Below are 14,495 nucleotides of genomic sequence, written 5' to 3'. Positions count from 1 at the left end.
GGGTGGTCGACGTCCACGTGCGCCGGCTTGAGGCGGTCCACTGCAATCCGGTCCGACCTGCCGCCGATGTCGATGACGAACGACTTGTCGTCCCGTCGCAGCACCCGGAAGGGCCCGTCGTACGGCGGCTGGAGTGGCCGCCGATGTGCGTCGTGACGCACAAAAACATACTCCGCGGTGCGGAGTGCTGGGGGGACGTAGGACTGGGGGTCACCGTGGTGGGATGTCGGCACGGGGGCAAACCGTCGGGCGGCCTCCTGGAGGTCCGAGCGCTGGCGAGCTGCGGACCAGGGGCTGGTAGCGTCGGGCACGAATTCGCCCGGGACGCGTAGCACCTGGCCATAGACCAGCTCGGCGGTGGATGCCTGGAGGTCCTCCTTGGGGGCCGTGCGAAGGCCCAAAAGGACCCACGGCAGCCGGTCGGCCCAACCGCCGTCTTGAAGGCCGGCCATGAGCGCGGCCTTCATGGAGCGGTGGAATCGCTCGCACAACCCGTTTGCTTGGGGGTGGTAGGCCGTAGTACGGTGGAGCTTGACCCCCAGGTTGCGGGCGACCGCGCCCCACAGCTCAGAGGTGAACTGTGGTCCGCGGTCTGACGAGATGTCCGCCGGTGCGCCGAAGCGGGCGACCCAGGTGGCGATGAAGGCCTGCGCCACGTCGGCGGTGGTGGTGGAGACGAGGGGAACGGCCTCCGGCCACCTGGTGGTCCTGTCCACCATGGTGAGCAGGTGTGTGAACCCTCGTGATGGGGGAAGGGGGCCCACCAGATCCACGTTGACGTGGTCGAAACGTCGTTCGGGCACGGTGAAAGGTGCCAGCGGGGCCTGGGTGTGTCGGTGGACCTTGGCCCGTTGGCAGGCGGTGCAGGCGCTGGTCCAATCGCGGACGTCCCGACGAAGGCCGTGCCAGACGAAACGCGCCGACACCAGCTTCTGGGAAGCTTTCCGGCCCGGGTGGGAAAGGCCGTGGAGGGAGGCGAAGATGCGGCGTTGCCAGGTGACGGGCACGATGGGGCGAGGCCGGCCTTGGGAGACGTCGCAGAGCAGGACAGTGTCCGCGCAGGGGATGTCGGCCAGGCGGAGGCCCGTGTCCGCCGCCCGGAGGGCTTGCACCGTGGTGTCGGTGGTTTGGTCCGCCGCCATAAGCGCAAAATCCACGCCCAGGTGGACCGCGTTCGCGCTGGCCCGGGAAAGACAGTCGGCCACGGCGTTGTTTTTGCCGGCGACGTGCCGGATGTCCGTGGTAAACTCCGACACGGCGGAGAGGTGGCGCTGTTGGCGGGCCGACCATGGCTCCGTGACCTTGGCCATGGCGTAAACCAACGGCTTGTGGTCGACGAACGCCGTGAAAGGTCGGCCCTCCAGGAGGTGGCGGAAATGGCGGACGGCCAGGTGTAGACCGAGGAGCTCCCGGTCAAACGTGCTGTATTTGAGCTCGTTCGGCCGGAGCTGCCGGCTGAAAAAAGCGAGTGGCTGCCAAACCCCGTTCACCCATTGCTCATGTACGGCGCCCACCGCGTAGTCGGAGGCATCCGTGGTGAGGGCGATGGGAGCGTTGAGCACCGGGTGAGCGAGCAGTGTTGCGTCGGCGAGGGCCCGCTTTGAGCTTTGGAAGGCCGCATCCATTGCTGCGGACCAGGCGATGTCGTGCTTGGCCGGCTTGCCCCGGAGGGCTTCGTAGAGGGGCCGCATGAGTTGAGCAGCGCGGGGCACGAAGCGGTGATAAAAATTCACCATTCCCAGGAATTCCTGCAGGGCCTTTATGGTGCGGGGACGCGGGAAAGTGGTGATGGCCTCGACCTTGGTTGGCAGCGGCACAGCCCCGTTCTTGGTGATGTGGTGGCCCAAAAAATCAACGGCCGTCGTGCCGAAGTGGCATTTGGCCGGGTTGACGATGAGGCCGTGCTCGCTGAGGCGCCCGAACAGTGTTCGGAGGTGGAGGAGGTGCTCGGCCCGGGACGTGCTGGCGACGAGGATGTCGTCCAGGTAAACGAAAAGGAACGGCAGGTCACGCAGCACGCCGTCCATCAAGCGCTGGAACGCCTGAGCCGCGTTCTTGAGACCAAACGGCATCCGCAAGAACTCGAATAAGCCGAACGGCGTGATGACTGCCGTTTTAGGGACGTCGGCCGCCCTGACAGGTACCTGGTGATATCCCCGTATGAGATCAATTTTCGAAAAAATGACCCGTCCCGCCAGACGGGTGGAGAAGTCTTGGATATGCGGGATCGGGTACCTGTCGGGTGTTGTAGCGTCATTAAGACGGCGGTAGTCGCCACACGGGCGCCATCCACCCCCCGGCTTTGGCACGATGTGCAGTGGCGAGGCCCACGCGCTATCGGAGCGCCGCACGATGCCGAGGTGCTCCAACGCGTCGAATTCGGCCTTCGCAACGGCAAGCTTGGCTGGGTCGAGGCGGCGGGCCCTGGCGTAGACCGGCGGGCCCGTGGTTGGTATGTGGTGCTCGATCCCATGCCGTACTGCGACGGCCGAAAACGTCGGCCGCGTGAGGGCCGGGAACTCCGCGAGCAGGCGAGCAAACTCGTTCGCCGCCGGGACGGCGCATGCCAGCTCGGTCGGCGCGGAGCTGCTTAATGTGCATACCAGGGAGCTGAAGGTTTCAGCGTTGATTAAACGACGCCGTTGGACGTCCACCAGCAGTCCGTGTGCGCAGAGGAAGTCGGCGCCTAGCAGAGCCATGGGCACGTTGGCGGTTACAAACGTCCAAGCAAAGCGTTGGCCGCCGAAGCAGAGGGTGACGTTGCGCGGGCCGAAGGTGCGGATAGTCGATCCGTTGGCCGCAACTAAGGAGGGGCCGCAAACCGCGGATTGCCTGTCCTGGTCAGAGGCGGGCATGACGCTCAGTTGGGCGCCGGTGTCGCACAGGAAGCGCCGTCCGGACGCTTTGTCCGTGATGAACAGTAAGTTGCCCGTGTGACTGTGGCCGGCGCTCATGGCAGGTAATGAACGCCGGCCTGGCCGTTTCCCGACCCGCCGAAGGTGCACGGGGGTCGGCATGTCCGGGCCTTCTGTCCGAACCTGGCATGATAGGAACACCACGCTTGGTCGGGTGGAGGCTTCGGACGTCGTGCTGGACGTGGTCGGCTCGGTATAGCGGCCGCCAATTGCGTCGGCAGTTCGGCCGTCGAACGCGCCGGGTGCTCGGGCGCCATGGATGGTGCATCAGGCGGCGGCGGGTCCCATGTCGCCGCTGCGATGCGCTGTCCCGCGGCGGAGATTTTGTCGGCTTCTCTGGCAAGGGCCCGGGGATCTGTGATCGTCGTGCTTGCCAGGGCGAGGCGTACCGGGTTAGGCAGCAGACGGAGGAACAGCTCCCGGAACAGGAATGCCGGAGAGTGCTCGCCGAGCAGCGAAAGCATGTAGTCCATTCGCTCGGAAGGGCGCGTGTCGCCGAGCTCAGGCAAATCGAGCAGGCGCCGTGCGCGTTCCGCCGCTGGGAGGGCGAAAGCATCGAGGAGAAGCTTCTTAATCGCGCCGTATTTGTCAGCAGCCGGCGGGTGCTCGAGGAGGCTCAAGGCGCGGGCCGCGGTGGCGGAACCAAGCGCCGCCACAACATGGTGGAAGCGGGTGTCGTCCGCGGTGATGCCTCGCAGGGCGAACTGAGAGTCCGCCTGAGCGAACCAAACAGCCGCGTGAGCCTCCCAGAAGGTAGGCAGTTTAAGCGTCACTGCCGTGTCCATGTCGGTAGGTCACCAATGAAGGAGCTGTGGCTCCCACGTCGATCGAAAGAATGGACGCGACAAAAAGCTTGAATTCATCTGAGCTGCTTTATTAGAATCAAACACTCAGGCACTCTGGGAAAAACGTTTTACGGTCGGCAATATATATCTATTCCGCCAGGGGGTTTGCCCAGGCCTGGCGCCAGGGGGCGTGGCCCCGCGGGCCGGCTGCGGCCTGGCAAGCCGAGGGCGAGCCTGCCCGGGCGTCCCGACCGAGGCCTGGCAAGTCGAGCGCGGGCCTGCCCGGGCGTCCTGGACGAGCCCGGCCTGGTGATCGCTCCGCGTCCTTGATAGGTGCAAGGCGATTGTGTAACCCCAGCGGCAGCCGCTACACCACGGTGTTTTTCGTGAAGAGTAGGCGAGCAATCACCGGCACTCCAAACAAATGCAAATTCTTGCTCTAACCTACAGGGGGCACTGCATCAGCAGCACAGCCATGCTCACGGCAATGATGCAACCAGTACAATTCTTTCTCCCGCCTCTGGAACAAACTCCCCCACTCCCTTCAATCCCACTCCTCCCTCCACGCTTAAAACAGCTGTTCACCACCATCTCTTATCTTCCCCCATCCAAAACCTTGATCTTTTCTATCCCCGCGAATTCACCAACTTCTTTCCTGGAAGTCCTTGCAGTGTCCTTGTGTTTTATACTTCTCCCCCCGCCCCCCCCCCCCTTCCCACGCCTGCTCACCCCCAAGCCCTCCCCCTCCCACAGTTCTCCCGATGTCCCTGCTCTCAAATGTTGTATTTGTGTGCTTCCCCCTCTCTCCCCATCTTGTCTACCGCTCCCCTCATTATACGTTTTATGTGTCCGTTTGATTTTTTTGTGTGATTAATGTTAGCTCTTTCACGAGCCTCAATCTTCTATACCAAAAAAAATAAAAAAGATATTAAACAATGGTCAACAGCCAAATTGGTTCTGACTTATTTTCAACTGTTTCTAACTAATTTGGAGCCCACGAATCCGAATCTGACCATAAAATTTCGCTATCACGTAACCTGGATGTAGTACATCATAAGTGTGGAAAAAAATATTTAGAGCATACGAATTTCTTGATTACGTCTCAATGTCTATTTATTGTCACAAAAAATAATATGAACTTCAAGTTTTTGTTTACATCACATAAAAAGATGTAAATCTCCAAAAATAATATGAACTTTAAGTTTTTATTTACATCACATAAAAAGATGTAAATCTCCAAAAATAATATGAACGTTAAGTTTTTATTTACATCACCTAAAAAAATGTAAATCTCCAAAAATAATATGAACTTTATAAAATATCACAAAAAATAATATGAACTTGAAGTTTTTATTTACATCACCTAAAAAGATGTAAATCTCCAAAAATAATATGAACTTGAAGTTTTTATTTACATCATATTCAAAAAAAAAAGTGCTTCTGAACTTTACTTTTGCGTTTGTCGGAGCAATCACTTTCACGCTGTAAAGTCCAACAGTAGTCGCCCATCATGTTTGGATTGAATCGGCCTTGATATCGAGTCAGCATGATGGCAATTTCCTGGTGAAACCTTTCTCCATGTTCATCACCGACATCGCCAAAAAATTTTTTGGAAAAAAGTCCAGATGAGAATGGAAGAAATCTTCTCTGACAGTGACAGTGGTCTTCTGACAGTATCTTGAGTGACATTGGAGCACCGAGCGCCTGGTAACTCCTCAACATCTTGTCCACAAGCTCTTCATAATTTGGTGCTCGAAAATTTCCAAGGTAATTGTTAGCAAGAGCCACAAAGCTATCCCAAGCAACGCTTTCCAGCTCAGATAGTCTCGTTACAAAGTCCTGATTAGTGAGTACAAGACGAATTTCGGCTGTGGCTGATATTCCTATGGTATACTGGTTCTCAAAAACTGGATGTGCTCGTGAAAATTGGATATCATAATCGAAATCCACAGGTTCATGTTGGTTAGAATCACCTCAAAATATACTAGAACCATAAAAGTTTTAAAATTTTGTTGACCAGTGTAATACTTCCATCGCCAGTATTTATAGCTATAAATACCCTTACGTGCAATTTATCTCTTCCAAAATCTGATTAGATGGAACCAAAATGGTGACATGCAGTATGTTGCTTGGTTGGTGAGACAAGAGATAGATGATGTAGCTGAGTAGCTGAGTGCAGGTGTAACTACGAACCAGTGCAGGCTCTTTGCGCAGGCAGGTGGCGATGAAGTCACGGAAGGCACGCGAGTGTGATGAATCCAAGTTCGGTGGGGTGCTCTGAGGGATCAGAAAGAGCACTTTCATAGGATGCAGCTCGGCGTAAGGTGGCTCACCTTTTGCCAATTCGATCGCGGTGATGCCCAAGGACCAGATATCCGCCTGGAAGGCAAACGCAGATGCACCTAGGCATGGATTAGAAACAAAATTTCGAGAACGTTATTTAAGGTAGTAGTTGAATCAGTTGCGTCATCACGACGACCTTCGAGTCGTAGGCGGATTGTTTGATGACCTCCGGAGCCATCCAGAAAGGTGTGCCCGCAAATGTGCGCCGCTGCATCTGGGTCTCGCTGAGCTGTCCTGCCACACCAAAGTCTGCCAACTTGACATCCCCTTGCTCTGACAGCAGCACGTTTGCAGCTGTGAAAAAAAAAATTGTGGTGAAGTTATCATTAAGCAACAAAGAAAACGTTAAAAAGATCTTGGTAGAATATGTTAAAGATAATGGGACGATATTCATCATCCTCAGGCTAGTCGCAAACATTTGGCAAGTTCTTCATGGCGTTCAAACATTTTAAACAAACTTCAAACAAACAAAACAAAACAAACACAAAACAACAAACAAAAAAACAAAACGAAAAACAACAAACTTAAAAGTTTTTCAAACTTCAAAACAAAAACAAATTTTCAAACTTCAGACATTTGGCTTCATGGTTCGTAGTTACATCTGCACTCAGCATCTGCCTCGTTGTCTTCTACCGACTCCTCTCCGGCCTTGCTCCCCCACCTCTGTCTGTGCTCTGTCCCCCAAATATTCCCACAGGTCGCACAAGATCTGCCTGAAACCCTCTTATGTTTAAACTGCCAAAATCAAGACTCTCTATTCACCTTCACTCTTACATTCCTGTTTACTCCCGCCTCTGGAACAAACTCCCTCACACTCTTCAATCCCACTCATCCCTCCAGGTCTTTAAAACAGCTGTTCACCACCATCTCTTATCTCCCCCCATCCAAAACCTTGATATTTTCTACCCCCGCTAATTTCACCCCAGATCCACTTCTTTGAAATCCCAACTTCTTTCCTGGAAGTCCTTGCAGTGTCCTTGTGTTTTATACCTCTCCCACCTCCACCCCCCCCCCTTCCCACGTCTCCTCCCCCCAAGCCCTCTCCCTCCCACAGATCTCCCGATGTACCTGCTCTCAAATGTTGTACTTCTGTGCTTCCCTCTCTCTCCCCATCTTGTCTCCCGCTCCCTTGATTTTGTCTTACGAGTCCGTTTGTTGTTTTGTCATTAATGTTGTCTCTTACACGAGCCTCGATCTTGTATCCAAGAAAACAAACAAAAAAAAAGTGCTGAGAGACTTCAAGGAAGGCCAAATATTACTTGAGATGCTTCTCAGGCAGAAAGTTCTGGGTATTTTATGGACAGTTGATGGACAAGCTACAAAAACAACCAAAACAAGAAGACGTCATGCGGAGCACGATACTTGCAAAATCCGCCCCCCACTCCCAAGAAAAGAAATTCCATTGATACAGCAAATGGTCCATTCCATCAAGATTAAAATTGACAATCTTGATCAAAGTGATGATCTTGATCTTGATCAATTTGAGTGATGGCACTTTCCCCAGGCCAAGTGTAACCGTGTGTGTGTGTGTGTGTGTGCTCCATTACGAGCCTTAGATCTTGTAAAAAAAAAAAAAAAAAAAAAAAAGCTCGGGTCAACAGGAAGAAAAGTGACGATTTTTCAGATGAAAAATGATAATTTTGGAAGGTTGACCTTGAGTTGACCTTTGCCCTTTTGACCTCAAATATAGTTAGTTTCCCTATTTAGTGACTCAATGTGCAAATGCTGTTCAATTTTCAAGTCAATTCGATGAAAATTGAGGATTTTAGAAATTTGGCCTATGTTGACCTCAAAAGTACTTGGTGGTTGAATTCAGTGACCAGATATGCAAGTCCTCTTCAAATTTCAAGTCAATTGGATGAAAATTGAGGATTTTAGAAATCTGGCCTATGTTGACCTTTTGGCATATGTTGGCCTAAAATATAATACGTGGTTGGATTCATTGATCAGATATGCAAGTCCTCTTCAAATTTCAAGTCAATTGGATGAAAATTGAGGATTTTAGAAATGTGGCCTATGTTGAACTTTTGGCCCATGTTTACCTCAAATATAATTGGTGGTTGAATTGAGTGACCAGATATGCAAGTCCTCTTCAAATTTCAAGTCAATCGGATGAAAATTGAGGATTTTAGAAATTTGGCCTATGTTGACCTTTTGGCCTATGTTGACCTTTTAGCCCATGTTGACCTCAAAATACTTGGTGGTTGAATTCATTGACCAGATATGCAAGTCCTCTTCAAATTTCAAGTCAATCGGATGACAATTGAGGTTTTAAAAAATTTGGCCTATGTTGACCTTTTGGCCTATGTTGACCTCAAGAATACTTGGTGGTTGAATTCAGTGACCAGATATGCAAGTCCTCTTCAAATTTCAAGTCAATCGGATGATAATTGAGGATTTTAGAAATTTCGCCTATGTTGGCCTTTTGGCCTATGTTGACTTCAAAAATTATTGGTGGTTGAATTGAGTGATGAGATATGCAAGTTCTCTTCAAATTTCAAGTCAATTAGATGAAAATTGAGGATTTTAGAAATTCGGCCTATGTTGATCTTTTGGCCTATGTTGACCTAAAATATAATACGTGGTTGAATTCAGTGACCAGATATGCAACTCCTCTTCAAATTTCAAATGAATTGGATGAAAATTGAGGATTTTAGTAATTTGGCCTATGTTGACCTTTTGGCCTATGTTGACCTCAAAAATACTTGGTGGTTGAATTTAGTGACCAGATATGCAAGTCCTCTTCAAATTTCAAGTCAATTGGATGAAAATTGAGGATTTTAGAAATTTGGCCTATGTTGACATTTTGGCCTATATTGACCTCAAAAATACTTGGTGGTTGAATTTAGTGACCAGATATGCAAGTCCTCTTTAAATTTCAAGTCAATTGGATGAAAATTGAGGATTTTTGAAATTTGGCCTATGTTGACCTTTTGGCATATGTTGACCTCAAAAATACTTGGTGGTTGAATTTAGTGACCAGATATGCAAGTCCTCTTCAAATTTCAAGTCAATCGGATGAAAATTGAGGATTTTAGAAATTTGGCCTATGTTGACATTTTGGCCTATATTGACCTCAAAAATACTTGGTGGTTGAATTTAGTGACCAGATATGCAAGTCCTCTTTAAATTTAAAGTCAATTGGATGAAAATTGAGGATTTTAGAAATTTGGCCTATGTTGACCTTTTGGCCTATGTTGACCTCAAAAATACTTGGTGGTTGAATTTAGTGACCAGATATGCAAGTCCTCTTCAAATTTCAAGTCAATTGGATGAAAATTGAGGATTTTAGAAATTTGGCCTATGTTGACATTTTGGCCTATATTGACCTCAAAAATACTTGGTGGTTGAATTTAGTGACCAGATATGCAAGTCCTCTTTAAATTTCAAGTCAATTGGATGAAAATTGAGGATTTTTGAAATTTGGCCTATGTTGACCTTTTGGCATATGTTGACCTCAAAAATACTTGGTGGTTGAATTTAGTGACCAGATATGCAAGTCCTCTTCAAATTTCAAGTCAATCGGATGAAAATTGAGGATTTTAGAAATTTGGCCTATGTTGACATTTTGGCCTATATTGACCTCAAAAATACTTGGTGGTTGAATTTAGTGACCAGATATGCAAGTCCTCTTCAAATTTAAAGTCAATTGGATGAAAATTGAGGATTTTAGAAGTTTAGCAAAGTTGGTGACCTTTGGCCTATGTTGACCTTTTGACCTATTGACCCCAAAACAATAGGCTTCTTGCTTTTGACCAACTCTACCATTTGGTGAAGTTTCGTGAAGATCGGTTGAAAATTGTGACCTGTAGGCCAGTGACAAACAAACAGACAAACAGACAGATAAACAAACAGACAAACAGACAGACAAACAAACAGACAGACAGAACCACAAACACAACCGACCAATATACTTGAAAAATCTTCGATTTTGCAAGTAATAAAACCAAGCACAACATAAATTAGTCTCACTACCTACACCTTAAAAACCACCAGCCACATCAATGCCGATTTATCTGGTAGTCAAACGGTCGCAGGGCAGGCATGATTGCAAAACGAGGGCCACAGTGATGGAGTTTACTTCTTCTAACATCACGGGTAACAGATATCAAATGAATATTGAACACAACAACACGTTTTTCCTTAAGGTCTAACCACAAATAAAAAGACGATAGTACCCTTGATGTCACGATGGATCTTGCGTTCTGAATGTAGGTATTCCAGACCGCGAAGGATTTCACGCAAGATGGTGGCAATGTGGTATTCCTCCATAGGGCCCGGCTTCAACTGCAACACACGAGCCAAAAGCAATCCCCTTATTAGTCCCCTAGCGGTGTACACCGGAGGAGACTATAGGTTTGCACGCGTCCCTCCGTCCGTCAGTCTGTCAGTCCGTCAGTCCGTCAGTCCGTCAGTCCGTCAGTCCGTCACGCAAAGAACAGTTTTCCGGACTTTTTTTCTAAACGCTTAATGCTAATGATTTCAAACTTGGCACATGGTTTCCTCATGATAAGTTACAGGTCAAGTTCGAACTTCACGACGTTTCGATCATTTTTGACAAAGTTATGGCACTTTGAACTTTGGGAATTCTGATAATTCTGATGATCCTTAACTCAGTGCCATTTTAAGTTTTAATTTCCTTTAAAAAAGAATTTCTCTGCAATAATAGGACCGATTGAGATCAAATTTTCACCGTAGGGGGGAATCTGTCTGTCGAATATTTTAATGGTAATTATGACGTCACAGGTCACGTGGTTCGACCGCCATATTGTTTTTTGTGAAAACACGAAAACCCCTTTTTCTCTGCAACGGCTGAACAGATCGAGGCCAAACTTTGCAAGCAGAATCGCATACCCATGACGAACAAAAAAAGTCAGCGAGCATGACGTCATGCGTCACATGGTTTCAGAGTTATGACGTTTTTAAGCATGAACCTTTAAAACCGAGCTCCTCCCTCATTTTTGATCCAATCGAGGGGAAACTTCACAGATCTGTTCAGCATGTCGGTCTACTAAAATGTCCTTTTGGAATTTGCGATAGGGCACGTGGTTTGGCAGATATCGTTAATTAAACGGAAAAAAAATAAAAAATGGATATCTCTTGTTTATTCTCGAGTTCTCCTCAAGCCGCACCGCGCGCCCTCAGCCTCGTCTCGCGAACGTCAACAGCGCGACACAGCGCGCGCTTTCCGGAGGGGCGGAGCCAAGCCGAGCAACATATATATACACATCGATCATTGATCGTGAACCGGAAAATATAATAAATTACTGATATTTAGCGACTCGAAAGGTTCTTTATCAACAAGGTATTTTCTCGTGCTTCTGCTGACCTGTCTGCAAGGTGTATAAATCGAAGTCCCGAGTGCGAATCACAGGTGAGCCCGTCCTGAGGTAATTAGCGATTGGGAACGATTCAGAACCTGTGGGTAAATAACCCTTGGTAATTTCCCCAACAGTTTTCAGGACGACAGACTGCCGGTAGGGGACATGTATCGCAGCGCAATACTCAGAATGCTTGTTTCTCAATGAAATTTCCCATTGTAAACAGCATGGAATATATTGTAAGCATTTGTCAAACAATCACAGCCACGATGAAAGCAACAACAACATAAACAACACCAACAACAACGATAACGGCAGTCGGTAGGGCACATACCTCCACCAGGCTGAATATTTACATTTTGTATCCTGCTGATAAGCCGGATCTGCATTCGGACCTGAACCAAAATCGAATCGGCTTGTTCTTGTCACCTACACAACTCATCCATCAACTTTTGTCCGAATCTGTCCAAAACATTGTGAAATGTCGTGCTAAACAGATACAGTACCGTATATCGTTTTTGTCCCAATATCTCAATGGTGAAGAATCACTTAACATTTTAAATTCTCGATCCGGATCCGGATCTTCACCAAAATTGAATCAATTCGTCCTTCACACACACCCAATGTATCCACCATGTTTCGTTCGAATCTGTCCATAACTTTGTGAGATATCCTGCTCACAGACAGACAAGGATGAAAACACCGCCAGCACCCAGAGAGAGACAGACAAACATACATACATACAGGGGGTAAATACGTGTTATAAAATATCCTTTTTTTCATCTTTCACTTCATTTTACATCTTCATTGAGACTCACAGACAGACATGCAACATGTTTGTGAAGTCTTCTTTGGTATGCAGCAAAAGGCTGCAGGGTATAGCATCATTAGCTGAGGCGCGGCTACACCGCTCATGCAATGACATCTGCAGGTTTGGGCAGGAACTTGGAATTTGCTCAGAGTGCCGTAAATAGCTCGCCTACTCTTCATGAACGACACCGTAGGATATTTAACGTCCACCAACTAATATCGGCAGACGGAACGCCGAATTTTAACATCCATCCGAAGGACAGCACACACATTGATGAATCACTCTGCCTGGGAAACACCGACATGACAGTTTATAGCTGGGCCGAGATTGAAAGCCCAGGCTAGGCAGCTTATCGAGTATATTGGGGAGGGATGTCAAAAACTCTGCCATATTATTTATCTATACCTATAAAATGCAATAAATAAATACATATATATATAAATATATATAAATATAAATAAATAAATAAGTATAAATATATATATATAAATATCTAAATATCTAAATATATATATATACATAAATATATAAATACATATATATAAATATATATAAATATAAATAAATAAATAAGTATAAATATATATATATAAATATATATATAAATATATAAATATATTGTTGCGGATTCGGGGGTCGGCTCTCCCCTTATCAAGGGGGGGTTAATCCCCTTGACCTTTAAGCTGGCCGTCACGAGTCCTGGAAGCTACAACGCTCCTCCCGGTCGGTCTTGGGTAGGGTGATTTGTCAATTTGGGTCCCAAATACCTAATTACCAACACCCCTCGCGAGCAGGGAAATAACTCCCGCTCGAACCACGGACGTGAGGGTAAATGCCGAGCGGTTAGCAGTCCGCGGTCCGAGCCGTTAACAGTAACTAAACCCGATTCTGAGCGGTTCCTATCGTGCCACAGGTACTCAATGGAAAGAAAGGACGGAGGCGATCGGATTAGGGTTTAGTTACTGTTAACGACTCGGACCGCGGACTGCTAACCGCTCGGCATTTACCATCACGTCCGTGGTTCGAGCAGGAGTTATTTCCCTGCTTGCGGTCGGTGTTGGTAATTAGGTATTTGGGACCCAAATTGACCAATCACCCTACCCAAGGCCGACCGGGAGGAGCGTTGTAGCTTCCAGGACTCGGACGGCCAGCTTAAAGGACAAGGGGATTAACCCCCCCTTGATAAGGGGAGAGCCGACCCCCAAATCCACAACAATTGGTGTCAGGAGTGGGATTGGACTTGAACCAAATTTTAATACATCTGAAAAAAATTTGGTCAAAATTTCAAGCGGCCAAAATTTAGTATTAAAAAACCAAATTAAAATCGTGCCATGGATAATCAAGGCGATCCGATGCCGGTGGGGGGAAATGAGGGGGTAGAGGAAGGAGTAGAATTAACCCAGGACCCCAGGGAAGAAGTGGGAGGAATGGAAGAGGAGGTTGAAGAGGGTGCAGTAGCAGGGGTTGCAGGCGCACAAAATGGCGGCGCCTCGCACATGGCCGCGGCAGCCGAGCCCACGGTGCCAATGGACTGGGGCCTATTTATGGTGCAAATGAGGGCCTTTATGGTCAAGACGGGTGAAGACATGGCAAAGAATAGTAGGCAGATGGAAAATAAAATGGATGCTCAGAGTAATAAATTGGGGGGGATTAGAGAACCAAATTGGGGGGTTGAGAAATGATATGGGAGACCAAATAGGGGGGTTAGAAAGTAAATTAGGGGCCCGATTGGAGGACGTGAGTAGCGAAATGAACGAGGGGTTAACGAGGGTGAAGGGCAAGATGGACACCCGGGAGAATCAAATGAAAAGAATGAAGGACGGGTTAACGGGGTTTGAAAACAGAATGGGTGGCCACATAGAAAAATATGGGAGAGACATTGACCGCAGATCGGGCGGAAAGGTTGCGGGGGTACGCGACGAGGTAGCGCGGCTAGAGGAGCACGGGTTGAGCGAAGTTGAGAAAAGCGAAGTCACGTGGACGGGTATAGAAATCGCGACCCGGGGTATGGGGAAGCCAGCGACCGCAGAATTAGAAGAGAAAATTTTATTAGCGCCAGCGGTCATCGAGGAAAAAGAAATTAAAGAATTAATTATAGTCAAAATTGAAATTGGAGAGACGGCGGACTTAGAACAGCACTCGCGGAGGATTGAAATGGAATGCATGCAAAGTCTGTATTCGCTTCGTGATGCCGTGCTTAATCACCAAAATGAAAGTTTGCAGGTGGTGGAGCGAAGAGGAGGAAGCGCCAAGGTGAGTGGGTTAGTATATGGCGCGCAAAGATTTGGCGCAAAAGTGTTCGGCGCGAAAGGATTTTTCG

General features: G+C 48.3%; 1 protein-coding gene across 3 annotated transcripts in view; it reads right to left on the bottom strand.

Annotated features, from left to right (window-relative positions):
• Positions 1-12,535, bottom strand: part of LOC137425384 (serine/threonine-protein kinase 25) — a 29,728-nt gene extending 17,193 nt beyond the window's left edge. The window contains exons 1-4 of one of the 3 annotated variants that reach the window (XM_078776595.1): positions 11,373-12,535; positions 10,222-10,330; positions 6,180-6,337; positions 5,894-6,079 (exon numbers count right to left, since the gene is read on the bottom strand). In XM_078776595.1, coding sequence (XP_078632721.1) covers positions 5,894-6,079; positions 6,180-6,337; positions 10,222-10,315 — 438 coding nt within the window. In that variant the 5' untranslated portion in view covers positions 10,316-10,330; positions 11,373-12,535. Of the gene's footprint in view, positions 1-5,893; positions 6,080-6,179; positions 6,338-10,221; positions 10,655-11,372 lie in introns of those variants that run through there. The other 2 variants (XR_013623222.1, XM_078776594.1) reach the window with 2 other exon arrangements.
• Between the last annotated feature and the right edge of the window lie 1,960 nt (positions 12,536-14,495).

This window comes from Myxine glutinosa, chromosome 4 (genome assembly GCF_964187855.1).
Source record: "Myxine glutinosa chromosome 4, kmMyxGlut1.1, whole genome shotgun sequence".
Taxonomy (NCBI): domain Eukaryota; kingdom Metazoa; phylum Chordata; class Myxini; order Myxiniformes; family Myxinidae; genus Myxine; species Myxine glutinosa.
Note: the sequence above shows the minus strand (reverse complement) of the source record. Positions and strands in the feature narration are given on the sequence as shown.